This window comes from Globicephala melas, chromosome 4, assembly GCF_963455315.2.
Source record: "Globicephala melas chromosome 4, mGloMel1.2, whole genome shotgun sequence".
Classification (NCBI taxonomy): domain Eukaryota; kingdom Metazoa; phylum Chordata; class Mammalia; order Artiodactyla; family Delphinidae; genus Globicephala; species Globicephala melas.
Window position 1 is genome coordinate 45,471,785 of NC_083317.1, and position 26,100 is coordinate 45,497,884.

General features: G+C 37.9%; 1 protein-coding gene across 1 annotated transcript in view; it reads left to right on the forward strand.

Annotated features, from left to right (window-relative positions):
* Positions 1–26,100, forward strand: part of ARL6 (ARF like GTPase 6) — a 51,113-nt gene that overhangs the window by 8,887 nt on the left and 16,126 nt on the right. The window contains exons 3-5 of the mRNA XM_030860994.3: positions 15,842–15,903; positions 16,323–16,391; positions 20,149–20,243. Of these exons, the coding sequence (XP_030716854.2) occupies positions 15,842–15,903; positions 16,323–16,391; positions 20,149–20,243 (226 nt within the window). The remainder of the gene's footprint in view (positions 1–15,841; positions 15,904–16,322; positions 16,392–20,148; positions 20,244–26,100) is intronic.

Consider the following 26,100-nt stretch of genomic DNA (forward strand, 5'->3'; position numbering starts at 1 on the left):
TTTCTTTCTTTCTTCCTTATTCTGTTCCTTGGCAGTTATTTCCACCATTCTGTCTTCCAGCTCACTTATTTGTTCTTCTGCCTCAGTTATTCTGTTATTGATTCTTTCTAGTGTGTTTTTCATTTCAGTTATTGTGCTGTTCATCTCTGTTTCTTTGTTCTTTAGTTCTTCTAAATCTTTGTTAAACATTTCTGTATTTTCTCAATCTGTGTCTCCATTCTGTTTCTGAGATTCTGAATCACCTTTACTGTCATTACTCTGAATTATTTTTAGGTAGGTTGCCTATTTCCTCTTCATTTATTTGGGCTTGTAGATTTTTTACCTTGCTCCTTCATCTGAAACATATTTTTTTGTCTTCCTTTTTTTTTTTTTGATGGGTGGGATTGTGTTCCTGTTTTACTGGTTGTTTGGCCTGAGGCTTCCAGCACTGGAGTTTGTAGGCTGTTGGGTGGAGCTGGGTCTTGGTGCCGAGATGAGGACCTCTGGGAGACCTCACTCCAATGAATATTCCCTGGGGTCTGAGGTTCTCTGTTAGTCCAGTGATTCGGACTCAGAGCTCCCACTGCAGGAACTCTGGCCTGACCCCCATCTTGTGAACCAAGATCCCGCAAGATGTGTGGGGCAGCAAAAAAAAAAAGAAAGAAAGAAAAGGAGCAGAACGATAACAAAGAGTAAAAAATAAAATTAGATTAGAAAACTAACAGATTTGTTAGAAAGAGTAAAAATATAGTTGAAACAACAATGGAAGGTAAAACAGAGCCACAATAGTAAGGAGAAAAAGAAAAAAAAAATCCGGAAAAAGCCTTGGCTGTGGGGGGTAGGGAGTAGGCAGGGGCTGGTTTCAGGTGGGGGCGGGGCCTATGCTTAGGACCAACAGAGCAGGAAAAGGCCCTGGAGGTGCTGGGTGGGTGGGGCGGTGAGTCTTAGGCTCAATGCAGCAGGAGGAGCCTCAGCAGGAGGGGCCCAGGCAGTGCCTCTGGCCTTGGAGGGTGGAGGACCTGGTCCAGGACCCCAGCAGGCTCACTGGGCCCTAGTGGGCAGGGGAAGTGCTAAGCATATTCCCCCCAATCCTCTGATCCTGGAAGGACCCTCCCCATTGGCCTCTCTTCTTTTCCCCTCTCCCTCCCTCTTATGCCCCTGGGACCCACACAGCCAGAGGAGATCCCGGAAGGCAGAGGACCAGACCTGGAAGCCCAGCAGGCTTCCCGGGGCCAAGTGGGCGGGGGAAATGCCCACAGTGCCTTCCGTGATCCCCTGGCCCCAGATGGTCTGCCTCTCCTCCTCTTTCCCCCTCCTCCCTCCCTCCCATTCTCCTAGGACCCACAAGGCTGGAGGGGGCCCTGGAGATCAGAGCACCAGGCCTGGGAGCCCAGCAGGCTTCCCGGGGCCCAAGTGGGTTGTGCGGAAACGCTGGCTGCACGTCCCCTGATCCTCCGGCCCCAGAGGGCCCCTCCCTCCCGCCTCTCCTCTTCTCCCCTTGCCTCCCTCCTATGCTGCTAGGACCCACGCTGCCCGGAGGGGGCCTTGGAGCCCAGCAAGCTTTTTGCGGCCAAGTGGCCAGGGCAAAGACCTGTCGCACTTCCCTGATCCTCCAGTCTGGAAGGGCTCCTCCCACCCACCTCTCCTCTTCTTCCCCTCACCTCCCTCCTATGGCTCTAGGACCAACGGGGCCTTGGAGGGTGGAGGACCCTGCTGAGGAGCCCTGAGGGCTTCCCAGGGCCCGACTGGGCAAGGGAGACGCTAGGTGTGCTCTCCCTGATCCTCTGAGCCTCCCCCCCCCAAGCTCCCTCCAGGCATGGGAACCCCTCCCCTCTCCCACCCACCCCTCAGGTGCACCAGTCCTGTCTGGCCTCCACTTCTCCTCCCCGCTCAATCCCCCCTCATGCTACCCAGTTGCTTGGGGGTTCCTCCCATCTCCTAGGGCATTGAGGTCCCCCACCAGTGTCCAGCAGGCACCCTAGTTGTGGAGAAACGCGAACTCCGCGTCCTCTCCTGCCACCATCTTGACTCCACCCCCTGTATTTTCTGCTAAAGAAAGATAAGGCAGGATTATTTTGTTTGCCATTGTAACTTCATTATCATGTTATGAAATCTTGTCAAATTCGTGGTACCTTAAATTAATAAGTATCAGCCAGCCATAATTTGCAGTGTATTTTATGCAGGTAGGTAGGTAAATCTTTATTATTTAAACTGGAGTATTTTCCAAATGTCTTTGCTTCTCAGATGATCTTCACAAATTTGTGGAATTTACTTTCAGGTAGCATTGCCTTCTTTTTGGCTCTCTCTTTACAAGAAGAGCAAAGCAAAGGGAAAGGTGAATCATTTTTATAGGTTCTAGGATAATTAGACAGTTTCCCAGGAGTGTGGTATGCATATCAGTAGTAGCAAGCAAGATGACTGAGTCATTTACATAGTAAGTAATGGAACATATTATTTTAATAACTGAAATATATATAAAGCTAGCACATCTACCACATAATGCATGAGTTACAGTTAGGTTCTGCTACATATAAAGAAAACCCACATAACAGTGGACTGCATAAGATACTTATTTTTCTGTCATCTAAATAAGTCCAGAAGAGGTATTCCAAGGCTGGTGTGGCAGCTGCATGGTCCAGGCATCTTCCATCTTTCTGCTTTGATATCCTTAGTGCCTGGTTTTCTTCAAGATCCTCAGGATCTCCACATGGCCACCTTAGTTAACTATCTTATCTATATTCTAAATCACAGGGATGAGAAAAGAACAGGGCAAAAGAATAAGCCTTCTTGCTAAATAAGCCCTCTTTAAAGAGCTTACCTAGAAGCCCCAACTGATGACTCTTTTACCTCATTGGCTGAGGCTGGATTTTTTTTTTTTAGGCAGGACATATTGCTGCCTCCATTAGTAATAGGGGTCCTGTAAGTATGAAAGAAGAGGAGAGTGGATATTGGGTAGACAGCTAACATTTACAGTTGTAAGTACTTTTATCTAGGTAAAAACCATTAGTCAATCAATGAAAAATGCTGAGTAAAAATTAATATAGACTGCATACAGACAGAACAAAAATTAGGAAGCTGGTACTCTTAATGACTGAATGGCTGGAGAGTGGGAAGCATTGCTCCTAAATATGGTAATTGAAGGTGGACTTCAGTGCCTCCAAACAGTGCTTCAGGTTGAGCAGAATGAGAAGCCTTACTGCCTTTTTTTTTTTCTTTCTCCCAACGGCTTCAGTTATACTTCTGTTTAGTTCGAGATTGCTTTGGAATTACAAAAATGCCATTATTTCTTTTCTTCTGGTCATCATTCCCTTCTTCTATGTGAGTGAGTTTGCCATGTGAAAACAACTAACTGCTGGTGTATTTTCAGGTGGGAGTTTGTTTGAGGCAGCCGTGATAAGAAGTTGAAAATGGATTTGCAAAGCAATTTAGATGTTTTAAGGGGCTCCCCAGCCAAGCTGGAAATCAGCTGAGATATACATGCTGAAGTCAGGCAGAGATAAAAGCTAGCAGTTTTATTGAAAAAGGTGATTGTGGAGGGCAAGGTTTAGGTCTGGCCAGAGGACTTGCTAACACTCTAGGTTATGATTCGTGTCCCAAAATTCAAGCTTTCCTACGCAGGGAAAGATCCTGCTCATCTAGGTTTACTGCATGCTTAAGAACAGGTGAGAATGCATGGTTTCAAGAAGCATGTGGCTCTCAAAGAGACAGAGACAAAGAGAGAGGCAGAACCAAGGATGTCGGTTTCCATTTCATAAACTGAGAAGTCAAAGAAGTCTCTTTTTTTTTCCCCCTATGAAGAGGAATAAATTTGGAGAGGGGAGACAGAGTAACTAGAAGTATTATTTTAATGGATTTCTCTCTATATAGAAGCAGAGAAAAAGAGATTCTTCCCCAATAAGGAAAAGAACAGGTCAAAAAGTCCATATACATTGGAGTCTGTCTCCTGACCTAGGTGATTATGAGAGATTTCTTTAACAGTCCTTGAGAGGAAGATATAGCATCCTACCCAATTGAATGGGGTCTGAATTGAATTTAGAGAATGATGGATGTATGGTAAAAACAGAACCACGTGCAGCTGTGCTTGGGTCCATAATTAGTTCCATGGATCAGCTATCAGCAGATCAACCTGGGCTAATAGTTAAACTTAGTGGCTGGTGACCTGCACTTCTGCAGGTAAGGCTGTGAGCAAGATTATAAGGAAATTCTTTAGGTAGGGTCCTTTAGGTCCTATCCTATAGGAGATATTTCCATTTTTCTCCACGTGAAGGAATATCCTCAAAAGTAATTTTTTTGTAAAAGTAGTCTCAAATAAGTACAAAATGATTGAAACCAGAGCCACAGTTAATAGCCCCAAAGTGGACCAGCCCCCCCAGTGCCTACTATACTCAACTTGGCAGAAATGTCATTCAAAGAACAAAACAGAAATTACATTATCTTTTTCCATCATCCCCAACAGTATAGTGATCTTCTGTCCCAAGACATGGTTATTACCGTAGGGATAATCTTTGATATGGGTGGGAACAGCTTTCTTCTCTAAACATTATTGGTCATTTGTTTGGGGTAGAAGGGGAGGGAGGCAGCATGAGCTCAGTCTATCATCTTGAAATATTCTAATATCCCAATTTCAGACTAGTCCTGTGAAAGTTCTACTAACCCTGCCTAACACACCACATTAGTCAGGGAGAGTCCTCAGGAAAACCTAGGCTTGCAGCCAATAAGTAAGACTTTTTAATTAATCTTGTTTTGCTTTCCAACATACCTATCTCTCTGCTACCTCTGATGAATTATGGAACTAGCCTAGACTATCTCCAGGGCTATTATTAAGGAGATAGCCTAATTTCTGACACCACTTCCTGAGCCTTAATCTTTAGCAACTATCCTGTCTCCTGAGAACAATTGACCTCTACATCCTGAGAGCAGAGTAAGTTGCTTTACTTTAAAAAAATTTAAAAAACAACTTGGTGACAGAAGCCAAGAGGACACTTGAAATGGGACTTCTTAAAAACCCCAAAACCTCTGTCATTCAGGCACAGATATAACACTTGCTTCCTCCCTACCTTTGAACTCAAGAAAAGTGTCTTGTGAGCTTACATCCACTATGAGAAATTCATTATTTTTTTTTACATCTGTATTAGAGTATAATTGCTTTACAATGGTGTGCTAGTTTCTGTTTTATAACAAAGTGAATCAGTTATACATATACATATGTTCCCATCTCTCTTCCCTCTTGCGTCTCCCTCACTACCACCCTCCCTATCCCACCCCTCTAGGTGGTCACAAAGCTCCGAGCTGATCTCCCTGTTCTATGCGGCTGCTTCCAACTAGCTATCTATTTTATGTTTGGTAGTGTATATATGTCCATGCCACTCTCTCGCTTTGTCACAGCTTACCCTTCCCCCTCCCCATATCCTCAAGTTCATTCTCTAGTAGGTCTGTGTCTTTATTCATGTCTTACCCCTAGGTTCTTCATGACATTTTTTTTCCTTAAATTCCATATATATGTGTTAGCATACGGTATTTGTCTTTCTCTTTCTGACTTACTTCACTCTGTATGACAGACTCTAGGTCCATCCACCTTATTACAAATAGCTCAATTTTGTTTCTTTTTATGGCTGAGTAATATTCCATTGTATATATGTGCCACATCTTCTTTATCCATCATCTGATGATGGACACTTAGGTTGTTTCCATCTCCGGGCTATTGTAAATAGAACTGCAATGAACATTTTTGTACATGACTCTTTTTGAATTATGGTTTTCTCAGGGTATATGCCCAGTAGTGGGATTGCTGGGTCATATGGTAGTGCTATTTTTAGTTTTTTAAGGAACCTCCATACTGTTCTCCACAGTGGCTGTATCAATTCACATTCCCACCAGCAGTGCAAGAGTGTTCCCTTTTCTTCACACCTTCTCCAGCATTTATTGTTTCTAGGTTTTTGGATGATGGCCATTCTGGCTGGTATGAGATGATATCTCATTGTAGTTTTGATTTGCATTTCTCTAATGATTAATGATGTTTAGCATTCTTTCATGTGTTTGTTGGCAGTCTGTATATCTTCTTTGGAGAACTGTCATATAGGTCTTCTGCCCATTTTTGGATTGGGTTGTTTGTTTTTTTGTTAAGAGCTGCTTGTAAATTTTGGACATTAGTCCTTTGTCAGTTGCTTCATTTGCAAATATTTTCTCCCATTCTGAGGTTTGTCTTTTGGTCCTGTTTATGGTTTCCTTTGCTGTGCAAAAGCTTTGAGGTTTCATTAGGTCCCATTTGTTTATTTTTGTTTTTATTTCCATTTCTCTAGGAGGTGGGTCAAAAAGGATCTTGCTGTGATTTATGTCATAGAGTATTCTGCCTATGTTTTCCTCCATAAGTTTGATAGTTTCTGGCCTTACATTTAGGTCTTTAATCCATATTGAGCTTATTTTTGTGTATGGTGTTAGGAAGTGTTCTAATCTCATACTTTTACATGTACCTGTCCAGTTTTCCCAGCACCACTTATTGAAGAGGCTATCCTTTCTCCACTGTACATTCCTGCCTCCTTTATTCCTGCCTCCTTTACCGTATGTGCGTGGGTTTATCTCTGGGCTTTCTATCTTGTTCCATTGATCTATCTTTCTGTTTTTGTGCCAGTACCATACTGTTTTGACTACTGTGGCTTTGTAGAGTAGTCTGAAGTCAGGGAGCCTGATTCTTCCAGCTCCGTTTTTTGTTCTCAAGATTGCTTTGGCTATTTGGGGTCTTGTGTGTTTCCATACAAATTGTGAAATTTTTTGTTCTAGTTCTGTGAAAAATGCCAGTGGTAGTTTGATACGGATTGCATTGAATCTGTAGATTGCTTTGGGTAGTAGAGTCATTTTCACAATGTTGATTCTTCCAATCCAAGAACATGGTATATCTTTCCATCTATTTCTATCATCTTTAATTTCTTTTATCGGTGTCTTATAATTTTCTGTATACAGGTGTTTTGTCTCCTTAGGTAGGTTTATTCCTAGATATTTCATTCTTTTTGTTGCAGTGGTAAATGGGAGTGTTTTCTTGATTTCACTTTCATATTTTACATCATTCGTTTATAGGAATGCCAGAGATTTCTGTGCATTAATTTTGTATCCTGCTACTTTACCAAATTCATTGATTAGCTCTAGTAGTTTTCTGGTAGCATCTTTAGGATTCTCTATGTATAGTATCATGTCATCTGCAAACAGTGACAGCTTTACTTCTTCTTTTCTGATTTGGATTCCTTTTATTTCCTTTTCTTCTCTGATTGCTGTGGCTAAAACTTCCAAAACTATGTTGAATAATTGTGGTGAGAGTGGGCAACCTTGTCTTGTTCCTGATCTTAGTGGAAATGGTTTCAGTTTTTCACCATTGAGGATGATGTTGGCTGTGGGTTTATCATATATGGCCTTTATTATGTTGAGGTAAGTTCCCTCTATGCCTACTTTCTGCAGGGTTTTTATCATAAATGGGTGTTGAATTTTGTTGAAAGCTTTTTCTGCATCTATTGAGATGATCATATGGTTTTTATTCTTCAATTTGTTAATATGGTGTATCACGTTGATTGATTTGCGTATATTGAAGAATCCTTGCATTCCTGGAATCAACCCTACTTGGTCATGGTGTATGATCCTTTTAATGTGCTGTTGGATTCTCTTTGCTAGTATTTTGTTGAGGATTTTTGCATCCATGTCATCAGTGATATTGGCCTGTAGTTTTCTTACTTTACGACATTTTTGTCTGGTTTTTGAATCAGGGTGATGGTGGCCTTGTAGAATGAGTTTGAGTGTTCCTCCCTCTGTTATATTTTGGAAGAGTTTGAGAAGGATAGCTGTTAGCTCTTCTCTAAATGTTTGATAGAATTCGCCTGTGAAGCCATCTGGTCCTGGGCTTTTTTTTGTTGGAAGATTTTTAATCAGAGTTTCAATTTCAGTGCTTGTGATTGTTCTGTTCATATTTTCTATTTCTTCCTGATTCAGTCTTGGTAGGTTGTGCATTTCTAAGAATTTGTCCTATTCTTCCAGGTTGTCCATTTTATTGGCATAGAGTTGCTTGTAGTAATCTCTCATGATCTTTTGTATTTCTGCAGTGTCAGTTGTTACTTCTCCTTTTTCATTTCTAATTCTATTGATTTGAGTCTTCTCCCTTTTTTTCTTGACGAGTCTGGCTAATGGTTTATCAATTTTGTTTATCTTTTCAGAGAACCAGCTTTTCGTTTTATTGATCTTTGCTATCGTTTCCTTCATTTCTTTTTCATTTATTTATGATCTGATCTTTATGATTTCCTTCCTTCTGCTAACTTTGGGGGTTTTTTGTTCTTCTTTCTCTAATTGCTTTAGGTGCAAGGTTAGGTTGTTTATTCGAGATGTTTCCTGTTTCTTGAGGTTGGATTGTATTGCTATAAACTTCCCTCTTAGAAATGCTTTTGCTTTATCCCATAGGTTTTGGGTCATCGTGTCTCCATTGTCGTTTGTTTCTACGTATTTTTTTATTTCCTCTTTAATTTCTTCAGTGATCACTTCGTTATTAATTAGTGTATTGTTTAGCCTCCATGTGTTTGTGTTTTTTACAGATCTTTTCCTGTAATTGATGTCTAGTCTCATAGCGTTGTGGTCAGAAAAGACACTTGATATGATTTCAGTTTTCTTAAATTTACCAAGGCTTGATTTGTGACCCAAGATATGATCTATCCTGGAGAATGTTCCACGAGCACTTGGGAAAAATGTGTATTCTGTTGTTTTTGGATGGAATGTCCTATAAATATCAATTAAGTCCATCTTGTTTAATGTATCACTTAAAGCTTGTGTTTCCTTATTTATTTTCATTTTGGGTGATCTGTCCATTGGTGAAAGTGGGGTGTTAAAGTCCCCTACTATGAATGTGTTACTGTTGATTTCCCCTTTTCTGGCTGTTAGTATTTGCCTTATGTATTGAGGTGCTCCTATGTTGGGTGCATAAATATTTACAATTTTTATATCTTCTTCTTGGATCGATCCCTTGATCATTATGTAGTGTCCTTCTTTGTCTCTTCTAATAGTCTTTATTTTAAAGTCTATTTTGTCTGATATGTGAATTGCTACTCCAGCTTTCTTTTGGTTTCCATTTGCATGGAATATCTTTTTCCATCCCCTAACTTCAGTCTGTATGTGTCTCTAGGTCTGAAGTGGGTCTCTTGTAGACAGCGTATATATGGGTCTTGTTTTTGTATCCATTCAGGCAGTCTGTGTCTTTTGGTGGGAGCATTTAATCCATTTACATTTAAGGTAATTATCGATATGTATGTTCCTGTTCCCAATTTCTTAATTGTTTTGGGTTTGTTATTGTAGGTCTTTTCCTTGTCTTGTGTTTCTTGCCTAGAGGAGTTCCTTTAGCATTTGTTGTAAAGCTGGTTTGGTGGTGCTGAACTCTCTCAGCTTTTGCTTGTCTGTAAAGGTTTTAATTTCTCCATCAAATCTGAATGAGATCCTTGCTGGGTAGAGTAATCTTGGTTGTTGGTTTTTCTCTTTCATCACTTTCAGTATGTCCTGCCAGTCTCTTCTGGCTTGCAGAGTTTCTGCTGAAAGATCGGGTGTTAACCTTATGGTGATTCCCTTGTGTGTTATTTGTTGTTTTTCCCTTGCTGCTTTTAATATGTTTTCTTTGTATTTAATTTTTGACAGTTTGACTAATATGTGTGTTGGTGTGTTTTTCCTTGGATTTATCCTGTATGGGACTCTCTGTGCTTCCTGGACTTGATTAACTATTTCCTTTCCCATATTAGGGAAGTTTTCAACTATAATCTCTTCAAATATTTTCTCAGTCCCTTTCTTTTTCTCTTCTTCTTCTGGATCCCCTATAATTCGAATGTTGGTGTGTTTAATGTTGTCCCAGAGGTCTCTGAGACTGTCCTCAGTTCTTTTCATTCTTTTTTCTTTATTCTGCTCTGCAGTAGTTATTTCCACTATTTTATCTTCCAGGTCACTTATGCGTTCTTCTGCCTCAGTTATTCTGCTATTGATCCCATCTAGAGTACTTTTAATTTCATTTATTGTGTTGTTTATCGTTGCTTGTTTCGTCTTTAGTTCTTCTAGTTCCTTGTTAACTGTTTCTTGCATTTTTTCTGTTCTATTTCCAAGATTTTGTATCATCTTTACTATCATTATTCTGAATTCTTTTCAGGTAGTCTGCCTATTTCCTCTTCATTGTTAGGTCTGGTGGGTTTTTATCTTGCTCCTTCATCTGCTGTGTGTTTTTCTGTCTTCTCATTTTGCTTATCTTACTGTGTTTGGGGTCTCCTTTTTGCATGCCATAGGTTCGTTGTTCCCGTTGTTTAGGTGTCTGTCCCCAGTGTCTAAAGTTGTCTCAGTGGGTTGTGTAGGCTTCCTGGTGGAGGGGAGTAGTGCCTGTGTTCTGGTGGATGAGGCTGGATCTTGTCTTTCTGGTGGGCAGGTCCACATCTGGTGGTGTGTTTTGGGGTGCCTGTGGACTTATTATGGTTTTAGGCAGCCTCTCTGCTAATTGTTGGGGGTTGTGTTCCTCTCTTGCTAGTTGTTTCGCATAGGGTGTCCGGCACTGTAGCTTGCTGGTCGTTGAGTGAAGCTGGGTGTTGGTGTTGACATGGAGATCTCTGGGAGATTTTCGCTGTTTGATATTATGTGCAGCTGGGAGGTCTCTTGTGGACCAGTGTCCTGAACTTGGCTCTGCCACCTCAGAGGCCCAGCACTGACTCCTGGCTGCAGCACCAAGAGCCTTTCATCCACACGGCTCAGAATAAAAGGGAGAAAAAGAAAGAAAGAAAGCGAGAAAACGAGAAAGAGAGAGAGAGAGAAAGAAAGAAAGAAAGCGAGAAAGCGAGAAAGAGAGAGAGAGAAAGAAAGAAAGAAAGAAAAGAAAGAAAGAAAGAAAGAAAAAGAAAGAAAAGGAGGGAGGGAGGGAAGGAGGGAAGGAAGGAGGGAAGGAAGGAAGAAAGAAAGAAAAGAAAGAAAGAGGAAAGATGATAAAATAAAGTAACATAAAATAAAATAAAGTTATTAAAATAAAAAATAATTATTAAGAAAAAAATTTAAAAAAAAAACGGACGGATAGAACCCTAGGACAAATGGTGACAGCAAAGCTGTACAGACAAAATCTCTCACAGAAGCATACACATACACACTCACAAAAAGAGGAAAAGGGGAAAAAATAGTAAATCTTGCTCTCAAAGTCCACCTCCTCAATTTGGGATGATTCGTTGTCTATTCATGTATTCCACAGATGCAGGGTACATCAAGTTGATTGTGGAGATTTAATCCGCTGCTTCTGAGGCTGCTGGGAGAGATTTCCCCTTTTCTTCTTTGTTCTCACAGCTCCTGGGGCTCAGGTTTGGATTTGGCCCCGCCTCTGAGTGTAGGTCGCCGGAGGGCATCTGTTCTTCGTTCAGACAGGACGGGGTTAAAGGAGCAGCTGCTTCGGGGACTCTGGCTCACTCAGGCCAGAGGGAAGTAGGGGTGCGGATGCGGGGCAAGCCTGCGGCGGCAGAGGCCGGCGGGACGTTGCACCAGCCTGAGGCGTGCCGTGCGTTCTCCAGGGGAAGTTGTCCCTGAATCCCGGGAACCTGGCAGTGGCGGGCTGCACAGGCTCCCCGGAAGGGAGGTGTGGATAGTGACCTGTGCTCGCACACAGGCTTCTTGGTGGCGGCAACAGCAGCCTTAGCGTCTCATGCCCGTCTCTGGGGTCCGTGCTGTTAGCCGCGGCTCGCGCCCGTCTTTGGAGCTCCTTTAAGCAGCGCTCTTAATCCCCTCTCCTTGCGCACCAGGAAGCAAAGAGGGAAGAAAAAGTCTCTTGCCTCTTCGGCAGGTCCAGACTTTTTCCCGGGCTCCCTCCCGGCTAGCTGTGGTGCACTAACCCCCTGCAGGCAGTGTTCACGCAGCCAACCCCAGTCCTCTCCCTGTGCTCGACCGAAGCCCGAGCCTCAGCTCCCAGCCCCGCCCGCCCCGGCGCATGAGCAGACAAGCCTCTCGGGCTGGTGAGTGCTGGTTGGCACCGATCCTCTGTGTGGGAATCTCTCCGCTTTGCTCTCCGCACCCCTGTTGCTGCGCTTTCCTCTGCGGCTCCGAAGCTTTCCCCCTCCGCCACCCGCAGTCTCCGCCTGCGAAGGGGCTTCCCAGTGTGTGGAAACTTTTATTCCTTCACCACTCCCTCCCACTGGTGCAGGTCCCGTTCCTATCCTTTGGTCTCTATTTATTCTTTTTTCTTTTGCCCTACCCAGGTACGTGGGGAGTTTCTTGCCTTTTGGGAGGTCTGAGGTCTTCTGCCAGCGTTCAGTAGGTGTTCTGTAGGAGTTGTTCCACGTGTAGATGTATTTCTGGTGTATCTGTGGGGAGGAAGGTGATCTCCACGTCTTACTCTTCCGCCATCTTCCCTGAACCCCCCAGAAATTCATTATTTTTAATGAATTAAGGTGAATAATAGAAATCTACAATGCTCTATTAGAAAATGTCTTGCAGAAGAAATCGCAAATCTCATTTTATAGTATCGTATTTTGGGGGGATAAAATCAGTTTCTAGATAACAAGATACTTCCTGAACCCAAACTAGTTTTTAATATTAAGCTGTCCTAATGTTCATTTATTGTTAATATACTGAGGTTGCTGATCTAGGTTTTCTAAACTGATGAATAGAGAGAGAGGAGGTACATTTTAACTTGATAACTTTCCAAGAACCTGATCTTAGCTGTCATTTTCTTGAGATGTGCTCTGTAAACACCTTTCTTCTACAATTCCCACTTTTGCCCCACTCCCCAATATAAATGCTCTCATTCTATCACATCATCCAGTTTTATATTCTTAACATTTAAAACAATCTGAAATTACCTTGCATATACAGTTGTTGTTTATTAAATTTTTCCTCATTGTAAAATTAAATTCCATAAGAGTATAGATCTTGTATTGTTCAATACTGAATCCCAGACACCTAGAATATTGCTTAGTAGTTAAATGTATTTTTGGACAAATGGACTGATGGGTGATTTTTTTAATTTTTATCTTTGGGCAGGGAGTAATGGTCGATAGCACCGAGGATATCATTTTTAGCAGTCTTAATAAAGCTAACCAAATAGGGTCTCTCTTAGAAATCTTGTTCTACTCTTATTGATGTTGGTCTATTCCTGGGCTGTCTCAGATAGCCTAGTCCACTTAGGTACTAATTCCTGTGCCCTTTGCTTGCTTGTAAGCATTCCCTGTCCAATTTAGAGAATTACCAAATGTATTTGTTCCTGGATAGAGCAGAGGAAAGTTAATCGGTGGAGACTATTTCGGAATTGTTTAGAGGAAAATCTGGAAGTACCAGCCCACATATCTTGTCCTATCCTGATTAATTTGTGGAGTTTCTTCTTTCTAATTATCTTCCAATAGAACTTTAGAAGTGAGGGGAAGAAAAGAAAGTTGATTAATTTTATCCCTATTAAAACAGCAAGTTAAAGGGTAGCTTGTCTGGAAACAGAAGGAGTTTGTGAAGAAACTGGGTGATTGTGAAGAGGCTAGGCCAATTTCTAATTACAGCTCACTGAAGACAAAGCTACTCATTTGAGGTATATTTTCTGAGATTTCTTTAAACTTTTAACCTTTTTTATTATTATGTTTTTCCTAATAATAATAGCTGATGATTTTATCACATGATTGACACATGAAAATCCATAAAATCGAAAGTGTTGCATTTTGGGACAACAAAAATTAGGAAACTCTTTATTCCAAAGTTTGTTGTGCAATGAAAGACACCTAAGGTATGAGGCAGGAATCTGAGTAGCAGGAAATAAAATCTGTCTAACATAAACAAAAAGAGAGATATTTTTGGAAGAATACTAGGCAGCTCACAGGATAAAAGGAAAAGCTGAATAAACAAATCTCAAAGCCAAAACCAGGGCAGCTCTGGGAGGTCTTTTCACTAGCACATTACTATTAAGGTGACGAAGCTACAGTGACTTTTCACCTTCTGTCTTTCGATTTGAATTTTAAATTTTCAGGAGTAGACTACCAAAGTGAACATAATGATGTGGAGCAACAATTTCCCCTCTACTTCTCCTGTTTTTACATAAAAGCAACAGGATGAACTGAAAGGAAATTTTTTTAAGTTACACTTTGGGCAGTATGGAGAAAATTGGGGAATGAAACTGAAATCAGTGAGAGTGTAATTCTAATAATAGCAAACATTTGTTGAGCGTTTACTATGGACCAGACACTATGTTGAGTATTTTGCATCCATTAACTTATTGAATTCTCATGATAACACTATGAGTTAAGGATAGTAATAATATATTTTACATTTGGGAAAATTAAGGCTTAGAGCAGCAGTCCCCAACCTTTTTGGCACCAGGGACCAGTTTCATGGAAGACAGTTTTTCCACAGGGGGGGTTGCAGGGGGGTTGGGGGGGATGGTTCAGGCGGTAATGCAAGTGATGGGGAGTGATGGGGAGCGGCATATGAAGCTTTGCTGGCTCACCCACCACTCACCTCCTGCTGTGCGGCCCGGATCCTAACAGGCCGCGGACCGCTACCGGTCTAAGGCCCGGGATTGGGGACCCCTGGCTTAGAGAAGTGAAGTAACTTGTTTAGGTAGTATATTAGCAATTAGGAGTAATCAGGAGGCTGTTGTAGTAATTTGAAGCAAGAAACGATAATGGCTGAGCTAAGTTAGTGAGATAGAACCAATAAAGCTTAGAGAACGGTTGTATAGGGAATGTAAAAACGGGAGGAGTTGGGGGCTTCCCTGGTGGCGCAGTGGGCGCGGGTTCGTGCCCCGGTTCGGGAGGATACCGCGTGCCGCGGAGCAGCTGGGCCAGTGAGCCATGGCCGCTGAGCCTGCGCGTCTGGAGCCTGTGCTCCGCAGCCGCGGAGGCCGCGGCAGTGAGAGGCCCGTGAACCGCAAAAAAAAAAAAAAAAGGGGGGGAGGAGTTGAGAATAAATCCTAGGCATCTGGGTCAGAAAGTGAATGGATTTTTATTCAAAAGGAGAAAGTTTTGATGATAGAAGTATTATGATGCATTTGATGAGCTAACTTGTCCATTTAAGACCTTTTACTTGCCTGTGGGATGTGTCAGCAGGTCTCCCACTATACTCTTGCCCCCTTGTAATCTCTTTTCCACACAGTTCCCACCATGACCTTCAAGGCCCTACCTATCTTACTTGGTTACATACAGCTCTTTCCCTCACTAAATATACTTTAGACATACAGGCCTTCTACTTTTTCTGAGTGGTGGTGAGTTCCTCCCCGCCTTGAGGTCATGCCCTGGCTAATTTCTTTGACTGGAATGTTCTTTGCCAATATCTTGTCATAGCTTTTCCCCTTCTTAACATTCACTCCTGGGTGAGATGTCCCCTCATCAGAGAGGCTCTTCTATACTAACCCTCCTCTGCCCCATTGCCTCCCACCCTCAATCACCTTTCATAGCACTGAGCACTGCTCAAAATTGTGTTCACTTGTAACTCAGTTGTTTATTGCTGTTTACCTCCTCCAGATTATAAATTCCATGAGAGCAGGGACCATGTATATTCACCATCTACACATGAGCACAGTCCTCTGTAGCATATATAAACTCAATAAGTATGAAAGATTAGAAAGTCCTATATGTGAGCTGAAGGAGACTTTTGAAACCACTTTAAGTCCGTGGTAACTTGCAGCAAGCCACAAAATGTGAATGTGAAGACACACATGCAGATTTATAATTAGTAAACCTTAAACTTTATAAAGAATTCACATGCAGTGATCTCATTGCAAAATTTATAATTTTGTTTAATCCTGTCATCTCCTTAGTGGCAGATTTTAGAACTGGAAAATCTGGGTGCTTTTTTTTTTAACCTGAGGAAAAATTCATCTTTGGTCATTGCAATTTTCTAAACTTTGTCTTCTCTCTTAAAGGCTCAATCTCAAGATATAGTTCCAACAATAGGATTCAGCATAGAGAAATTCAAATCGTCCAGGTAATTCATTTTATTAAACTTGTGATTAAGAAGTTGTGGGTGAAAAGTGATATTAGATCTACATAATTATTCCTCCTACTCTTAGAAAAAAGTAAGTTGCTATTTCAGAAGCCCATAGATATTAAAATACTTGTACCACTACCTCTGGATTATTCTAAAGAATTTAGAGTTTAGATAAACTCTGACAACGTCACTAGCAAAGGAAATATCTTTCTTATATGTTACTAATTGTAAAATCATATTTATATTCAAAAAATTCATTCTATGGCACTTGTACTTGAAAGCTGGCCCAAGTTGAATATTGTATATTAAGGGTGGTTTCTTTGATTGAAAACAATTTAAAATTTTAAGTAAAAGTTAGACTTTTACTACCTTATAATGTAATCATGTTTTTTCATTTTGTTTGTTTTGTTTTATAGTTTGTCTTTTACAGTGTTTGATATGTCAGGTCAAGGAAGATACAGAAATCTCTGGGAACACTATTATAAGTAAGTATGTTTGTGAATGTTGGTAAACTAGATGGTTATATTTTAATAACCAGTAATGATTAGAAATCCAAATGATTACATGGGCTAGGTTGCAATGTTTATTCTTTATATAATTTAAGTATACTTCCTAATTTAAAAAAAAAGTATAATCATACTTCACATTATTTCTCAAATGCTTCAGGTTCTTCCTGACCTTGCATATGTTGTTGTCTGTTTTTAATGTCCTATTCTACCCTACTTCTCTGCAACTTAAGGTTAATATATTTGTTCTTTAAGGACTAGCTCAAAAGTCACCTCCTCTATGAAGGATTCCACTGTTTTGCCCAGTTATTCTGTCCCCCATGTTGACACGGTACTTCGTCCATTCATATCTCTTGAATCGTACTTATTACATCTTAAACTCATGTACCATAGCTGCCTCCCTAGTGGGATTATGAACTCCTCAAGGGCAGGGATTTTTTTTTTATTCAGTATTTCTTCAAGACCAAGTATGATTCTGGCCAGATAGATCAGTAAATACTTACTGTATAAATTTAGTTAAAATAACAGCACTAATAGTTGATCCATGTGTTCTACAAGCAATTCTAAACAAGATATTTTTAGCATGTGCAAATCAAGTGCTCACCAATTTCTTCAGATTAATAGCTGTCAAGTTGCTAGGATCCAAGTGTGTTATACTTTCTCAAGATTTGCATGCGATGTTAAAATAAATTCATTAAACTTGTAATATTGCTAGGACTTCTTCATTTAAGATGAGTGTAACTCACTTTTGGAGTCTGAAATTTATAAACAGTATCTCTTCACTAAATGCACTTTTGTTCTTATGAACTCTTGTCTTGAAATGGTGTGTGATGACTGCCAGATCAGATTTTAATTTTCATTGGCTAATTCTTTCATGCTAATGTGGGGACAAATGTTGTATTCCTTGGGTAGGAACCAAAGGAGATTTATTCCAGATATTCTTTAAATATTGAGGGCCTATTTAAATCATATAGAGCCAGAGGACCTCTGAGGTAGAAAGAGAAGAATGCTTCAGATTTGAGGGCCAGTTTGGAAAAGGAGGGGTGGAATGTTTGTGGTATCCTACAATAAATTCTCTGGGGGAAATGTGAGGCGTTTTTGTTTTTAAGGAAACCTCAGTTTTCAGTATAGGATTTTTTTATTCTTCTTCCAATTAGTAGGTAAACAATTCTTTTTTCTAAAAAAAAATGTATTTAGTTACTTTAAAAAAATGTAACATTTATTTTAATTACGGAAAACAATACTGCATAAAAAAATAGTACTTTAAAAAGGAAGCTTTTTTTCTGACTTTAACTTCTTTTTCTTCAAAATCTTTTTGGAAGAAGTTAATGAATTCAGGAGTATTATAGGTACATTGTAGGTGGAATGCCGAATATGGTTACTGTTGAGAAGTCTACAGTAATAGTAAATTTATTTCCTCTATCTCTATACTTTTCTAATTGTGAAAGAACAAGTGCATTTTAATCTATTAGACTGAAAGAGGTTAAAAAGATTAAGTCTACTGTTGGCAAAATAAGCCACTCTTGTAGTGAGAATGTAACATCTTTCTTGGATAATTTATCAATATCTGTTAAAATGAAAAATGTTCATGCCCTGCAGCCATAATTTTTGCTTTCAGAAAAGTACAGTATGACTAGGACTACTGGGCAAAGATACACAGAAAAGAATGTGTGTTGAGAATTATTTATAATGACATTTTTTCATATCAATTATATGAAGAAAAAAATTATTCTTAATAAAAGTATGTGCTTAATATATATGGAGAGAGAAGAAAATTCTTAGTAGAATATACCGTACCATTAATAGCATTTGTTTTGGGAATAAGATTATAAAGGAAGCTTAGTTTGTCATTTGTATGACTCTGTAATGTTAATTATTGTATAATTTTTGCATATTACTCTTAGAATATAAAAAAGTAATAAAGCATAAAATATAAAGAGTGCATATTTGGAAAGGAGTTAATATTTGGAAAATATAGAAAAGCATATTTAAACATTGTTTCCTGTAAATCTCACTAATAAATTTACCATTGTTAATCTTTTGGGTATGTTTCTTCTATTTTGAAATATATAATATACACTTTACATAATTGAGAAAGTAGCCTTCTAAAGTATGTACCGTGTACTATATAGTTTTTCAGTTAACATTTTATGATAAGGGTGAATCAGGAAAAACATAGAAAGGATGTAACTCTCATGGCAGCCTAATATTTTTTCATATTCCTGTGCCCAAATTTGCTTAATCATTTCTCTATTTTTGGACATAAAGACTGTTTTCAGTTTTTGAAGATTATAAGCAGTTCTTCAGTTAACATATTACTGTATAAATCTCTGTCATACTTCATGTTTCCTTAGTATAAATTCCAGAAATGAAATTACTGGCTCAAAGTGAACATTTTTAAAGCTCTTGATAGGTATTTCCAATTATATCAGTTTCCATTTCCACTAATAATATGTGACTGTGATAATCTGCATTCATTTTTTAAATGATAGGAGAAAATGGTATTAAAAATTTGTTTTATTTTTATATGCATGTGGTTACTAATGGCATTGAACTTTAAAATCTTAATTTATGATTACACTGAGTCACAAAACACATATAAATGTCCAATAAATATATGAAAATATATTGAACTTAACGAGCAATTAACAAAATACAAAGTAAAATAATATGCTGTTAGGATGGTAAAAAATTGAAAAGAATGATAAGAGCCATGCTGGCAAGGGAGTGGGAAAAGTGCTGGTAGTAGTATAAATTGATATAACATTTCCAGAGGATAATTTATCAATGTTTATCTAAAACTTTAAATTTTGTATGTATTTCTGGAAATTTTATTCCTAAGAACAGATCTTAAAGTATCAAGAAATTTTTAAAATGTATTTAGGAGGATGTTTATCCCAAAGTTTTTCATAGTAATGAAAATTGGAAGTAACCTATGAAGTGCAAAAATAGAAGTTTGGTACAATATTCAATGACACGTCCATTATACTTTATAATCATTAAAAGAAAGATGCGAAGGAAATCAGTGATTTTTGAAGTGCCACTGTGATCTGTAAGTGAATCCTTATACAATTGCAGTGGCTGGTTATCAGCTTAAAAGTCAAATAGAATAAAATAAAAGCTCTTTGTAAGTATTGTCTCAGGAGACTATTTCAAATATATTTACATATACTTATGTGTCTAACGGCATCTTAATGTAAAATGTATTTCTCACTATGGTTATGGTAAAAAATATTTGAGAAACACTGGTGTAGAGCTTTAATGTTTCATATAAAAGTAGTTCAAACTATACTGCAAAAAAAGATCAGGGAAATGTACATATATTTCAGAAAGGCAGTATAAAACAGCAGGATTCCATTTAAATACAGATGTAGATATTCATATATGAATGTACACAAAGGAAATGTTGAAAATGATTTACATGAAAATATTAATGGTTGTATCTGTGTAATAGGATTATGGTTTTACTTGTTATTTTTTAAAATTATGAAATGTCACTAAATTTACCATATTATGATCCAAATGAAAAGAAATTATTTTACATGAAATATGACTAACATGGTTAATATATTAATTACTCATATAAACTAATAAGAAATAGCACCAAAGCCTGTAATGTATAAATGGACATAGGACATGAAGACATAATACACAGGTTAGGAATTGCAAATGGAGAGTAAACATAGAAAAATGTTCAAGTTTATCTTTAATATTTCTCATTCTTTATATTATACAGAGAAGGACAAGCCATTATTTTTGTCATTGATAGTAGTGATAGATTAAGAATGGTTGTGGCCAAAGAAGAACTTGATACTCTTCTGAATCATCCAGGTACATGTGTGTGTCTTTCAGTCTGTGATGTCTGTGCTTTGGGGTCTGTTTATGTATGATGTTTTGTTCTTTGGTGTAAGCAAAACGTGTTGTTTACGCTGTGTGATCTTTTATTTAAAATTTTTGAATTTTAAAACATATTAATTATGCAGAATTAACAATATCTTTACTTGCAGTACCATATATTTTTTAAATTTCAAAGCTTTTTGCAATGTTTTTATTTCCCTGAAAATGAAAATGCCCTTTTTTTCTGATTATATAAGTAATGTGTCAATAGCAAAATATGTGGATGGACAAAGAATAAGGAAGAAAGTAAAAATCGATGTTTCAACACATTAAAATTTTTTTGGTTACCATCTTTTTACGTGTGTGTGTGTGTGTGTGTGTGTGTGTGTGTATGTGTGTGATCACAGCATTTCTTAGATATATTTTGTGGGAATTCTTTTAAAACAGATCTTTTCTGTTTTTAAACTACTCCCAGCCCTCTTTGAAGATATCAGTATTAACAATTTGGTACTTTTACTTTCATACCTTTATCTATATTTCATATCATATATACATACACAAACATATACAGGTACCAAAGATACATATAGTCGCCCTTGGTACCTATGGGAGATTGGTTCTAGGATCCCCAAGGATACCAAAAACTGTGGTTGCTCATGTCCCTTATATAAAATGGTGTAGTATTTGCATAGAATCTATGCGCATCCTCCCACATACTTTAAATAATCTCTAGATTGCTCATAATACCTAAGAAAATATAAATACTATGTAAATAATGCCAGTGCATGGTAAATTCAAGTTTTGCTTTTGGAAACTTTCTGTAATTTTTTCCTGGCGTATTTTCCATTCACAGTTGGTCGAATTTGTGGGTGTGGAGTCCACGGATACAGAGGGCAAACTGTACAGGGTTGGGCGCTATGAGAATTGTCATCGTTATTTACTAGACGGGATCATTTTCTGTACACTCTTCTGCATCTTCCTCTTCTCAAATAACACTGCATGATGGAAATCCTTTCAAGTCAAATTGCATATATATAATTATTCTTTTTAATGATGCCTAATATGCCATACTGTGAATGTACCATAGTTTATTCAGTCATTCACCTGTTGCTAGATATTCTTTTTTTTCCCACAGTAAGTTTTCCAGTAGTATTGTGAAATTCTGCATTTTTAGCCTTACTCATGGAAAAACATTTTAAGTGGCCTTTGTACCTGTGGTTTTAGAAAAGGACTTCTAACAATTCTTGCTGCTTAACCATAATATCTTTGGTATTTTTATTGGACAACCTCAAGTTTATGCAAGTATTTGGGGGGGAAATTATCCAGCCTGTACTTTTTATGTGACTTTTTCACTTTTAAAAACTTAGTCTTTTATCTGGGTTGAGAAGGCACTTGATTCTACATTCCCTTTTTTGTTAATATTTCCACTTTCTCCCCCAAAAGTGTTTTGACGTTGACCAAAAAATGAAATAGTTCCTGCAAAATCTGCTTTAAATACCGTGGGATCCTTGGTTTCCTCAACTGAAGCCTTGTCCATGTATCTTTATGTACTTACTGATGCATTTATTTTACCGTTAGATTCCCAAAGGAGGAATTTCTCAGCTGAAACGTATGTGAAGGTTTTTTTAAAATTGAAGTATAAGTTGTAATACAGTGAAATGCTCAGATCTTAAGTATATAGTTCTGTAATTTTGACAAATGCATACACTCATGTAACTACATTCCCAATCAAGAAACAGAACATTTTCATCACCTCAAAAAGTTCCTTCATGCCCCTTTCCAATCAACACCCCACACCTGGAAACAGAGGAACTACTAATCTGATTTTGATCCCCAGAATTTTGCCTATTCTACAATTTCATATAAATGAGGAGAAAGGGACATACATTTTTGTGCCTAGGTTTTTTCATTCAGCATAATGTTTTGGGGAGGCACCCATGTTGTTGTATCACTTGTTTACTCCTTTTGCTTGCTTTGTAATATTCTATTATATGAATATACCACAGTTTGCTTATCCAGTCTCTTGTTGATTAATATCTGGGCTGTTTCTAGTTCAGGGCAATTATGAATAAAGCTGGTGTGAACATATTTTTGAGATATAATTCACATATAATATTATATCAGTTTCAGTTATTCAGCATAATGATTTGATATTTGTATATACAGTTAGCTCCTTGAACAACTGGGGTTTGAACTGCACAGGTTCGCTTATATGCAGATTTTTTTCAAATAATGCTACAGTAGTACTACATGATTCGAAGTTGATTGAATCCACGAATGTGGAACCGCAGATACAGAGGGTCGGCAACGAAGTTATTCACAGATTTTTGACTGTGCAGGGTTCGGAGCCCCACCTCCACATTGTGCCAGGGTCAACTGTATTATGAAATGATCACTATAATAAGTCTAGTTAACATTTTTTTTTTTTTTTACAACACATAGGGTTTTTTTCATGGGATGAGAACTTTTAAGATCTGTTCTTAGCAACTTTCAAATACACAATACAGTATTACTAACTGTAGTCACCATGCTATACATTACATCTCATGAATTATTTGATGACTGGAAGTTTGTGTTTTTTGGACCCTTTCACCCATCTCAAGCTCCCTCCACCCCAGCCGCCTCTGACAACAGCCAGTTTCTTCTCTGCATCTATCGGTTTGTTGTGTTTTGTTTTCTTCAGATTCCACATGTAAGTGAGATCATATGATATTTGTCTTTCTCTGACTTATTTCACTTAGCATAATGCATTCCATTTTGTCATTTCCTATCTTGCAATGCCCCCCCCCCCCGATTTTGTATTAGGGCTGTAGAGACCTCATAAAATGACTTGAAGAGTATTTACTCCTCCTCTATTTTTTTATCTTTTGGCTTTGTGTAGAATTGATATTATTTCTTACTTAAACATTAAAATAGAATCTACCAATGAAGCCATCTGGGTCAGGATTTTGTGTGTATGTTGGGGGCATGAATTATAAATTCAGTTTCCTTAAATGATGTAAGGCTATTAAAGTTCTGTATTTCTTCTTGCGTCACTTTCGGTAATTTGTGACTGAATTTGTTAATTTGTTAATTTATCTAAGTTGTGAAATTTATTGGCATAAAATTGTTTGTAACATCCTCTCATTATCATTTTAATGTCTGTAAGACCTGTATGATATACATATCTTCTTTCATTTCTAATATTGGCAATTTATGTTTCCTCCCGTTTTTCTTGCTCCATCTTTTAAAGAGTTTATGGTTTTATTAATTTTCCAAGAACCAGCTTTAGGTTTTGGTATTTTCCTCTGTGGGTGTGTCTTTTTTAAACTTCATTAATTTCTGCTCTCTTTTTATTAAGAACTTCCATTTTTATTATGAACTTTCTGTATTTAAATTGAATCTTTTTCAGATGTAAGTGGAAATTGTTGGTTTTACACCTTTCTTTTCTAATAAAGCATTTTACACCTTTGTTTTATAGTAAAAGCATTTAAAGTAATACATATTTTCTGAGTATTTAGCTATATCTCACAAATTTTGATATATTTCTTTTCTTTATTATTTGGCTCAAAGTATTTTCCAGGCTTAACCTTGTAAATTCTTCTTTGATGCTTGGATTATTTAGTAGTGTATTATTATTTAATTTCCCAAATATTTGGGAATTTTCTAGGTATATTTTTGTGATTGATTTCTGATTTAATTCCATGTGATCAAAGGACCTATTCTGCATGATTTTTATTCTTAGAAATATATGGCCTAACATATACGATTGAGTGTGGTGAATGTTCCATCTGCAATTACGTAGAATGTATATCTTGCTGTTCTTGCCTGAAGAGTTCTATAAATGTCAGTTGATAGTGTTATTCACTTCTTCCACATCCTTTCTTTATTGAGGTATAGTTGATGTGTTAATACAATATCATATAAGTTTCAGGTGTACAGCATAGTGATTCACAATATATTAAAGTTATGTTCCATTTATAGTTAATATAAAATATTGGTTGTATTCCCTGTGTTGTACAATATATTCTTGTAGCTCATTTATTTTATACATAGTAGTTTGAACCTCTTAATCTCCTACCCCTACCTTGCTCCTCCACCCTTCCCTCTCCTGAGTGGTGACCACTAGTTTGTGCCCTACATCTGCGAGTCTGTTCCTTTTATGTTATATTCACTAGCTTGTCGTATTTTTTAGATTCCACATATAAGTGATATCATACAGTATTTGCCTTTCTCTGTCTGACTTATTTCACTCAGCGTAATACCCTTCAAGTCCATCCATGTTGCAAATGGTGATATTTAATTCTTTTTCATGGCTGAGTAGTATGCCATTGTATATACGTACCACATCTTCTTTATCCATTCATCTGCTGATGGACACATAGGTTGCTTTCATATCTTGACAACTATGAACACTAGGGTGCATATATCATTTCGAATTAGTGTTTGGGGTTTTTTTTTTGATAAATACCCAAGAGTGGAATTGCTGACTCATATGACAGTTCTATTTTTAGTTTTCTGAAAAACCTCCATACTGTTTTCCATAGTGGCTGCACCAATTTACATTCCAACCGGCAGTGTACAAGGGTTTCCTTTCCTCTACATCCACACCAACATTTGTTATTTGTGTTCTTTTTGATGATAGCCATTCTGACAGGTGTGAGGTGATATCTCATTGCAGTTTTAATTTGCATTTCTCAGATAATTAATGATGTTGAGCATCTTTTCATGTACCTGTTGGTGAGCTGTATATCTTCTTTGGAAAAATGTCTGTTCAATCTTCTGACCATTTTTTAATTGGGTTGTTTGTTATTTTGATGTTGAGTTGTATGAGCTGTTCATATAGTTTGGATATTAACCCCTATTGGTCATATCATTTGCAAATAAGTTCTGCCATTCAGTAGGTTGTCTTTTCATTTTTGTCACTGGTTTCCTTTGTTGTGCAAAAGCTCTTAACTTTAATTAGGTCCCACTTGTTTAGTTTTGCTTTTATTTCCTTTGATTTAGGAGACAGATCCAAAAAAATATTGCTACAATTTATGTCAAAGAGTGTTCTGCCTGTTTTCTCTTCTAAGAGTTTTATGATTTCAGGTAGGCTTTAATCAATTTTGAGTTTATTTTTAGATATAGTGTTAGAGAATGTTCTAATTTCTTTCTTTTACATGTAGCTGTCCAGTTTTCCCAGAACCACTTATTGAACAGACTGTCTTTTCTCCGTTGTATATTCTTGCCTCCTGTGTTTTAGATTAAATGACCATAAGTGCATGTGTTTATTTCTGGGCACTCTGTCCTAATGTGGTGTATCACAAGGATCAGTGGATCCTTCCACTGATCCATGTGTCTGTTTTTTTGCCAGTACTATACTGTTCTGATTATTGTAGCTTTGCAGTATAGTCTGAAATCAGGGATCATGACTCCTCCAGTTCTGTTCTTCTTTCCCAAGATTGTCTTGACTATTCAGGGTCTTCTGTGTTTCCATACAAATTTTTAAATTATTTGTTCTAGTTCTGTGAAAAATGCCATTGGTATTTTGACAGGGATTGCACTGAATCTGTATTTTGTCTTGGGTATTATGGTCATTTTAACAATATTAATTCTTGCAATCCATGAATACAGTGTATCTTTTCACCTGTTTATGTTATCTTCAGTTTCTTTCATCAGTGTGTTATAGTTTTCTGAGTATAGGTCTTTTACCTCCTTAGGTAGGTTTATTCATAGATATTTTATTCTTTTTGATGCAATTGTTTCCTTGTTTTCTCTTTCTGATAGTTCGTTGTTAGTGTATAGAAATGCAACAGATTTCTTTATATTAATTTTGTATCCTGAAAATTTACTGAATTCACTGATGAGCTCTAGTAGTTTTAGGGGTGCA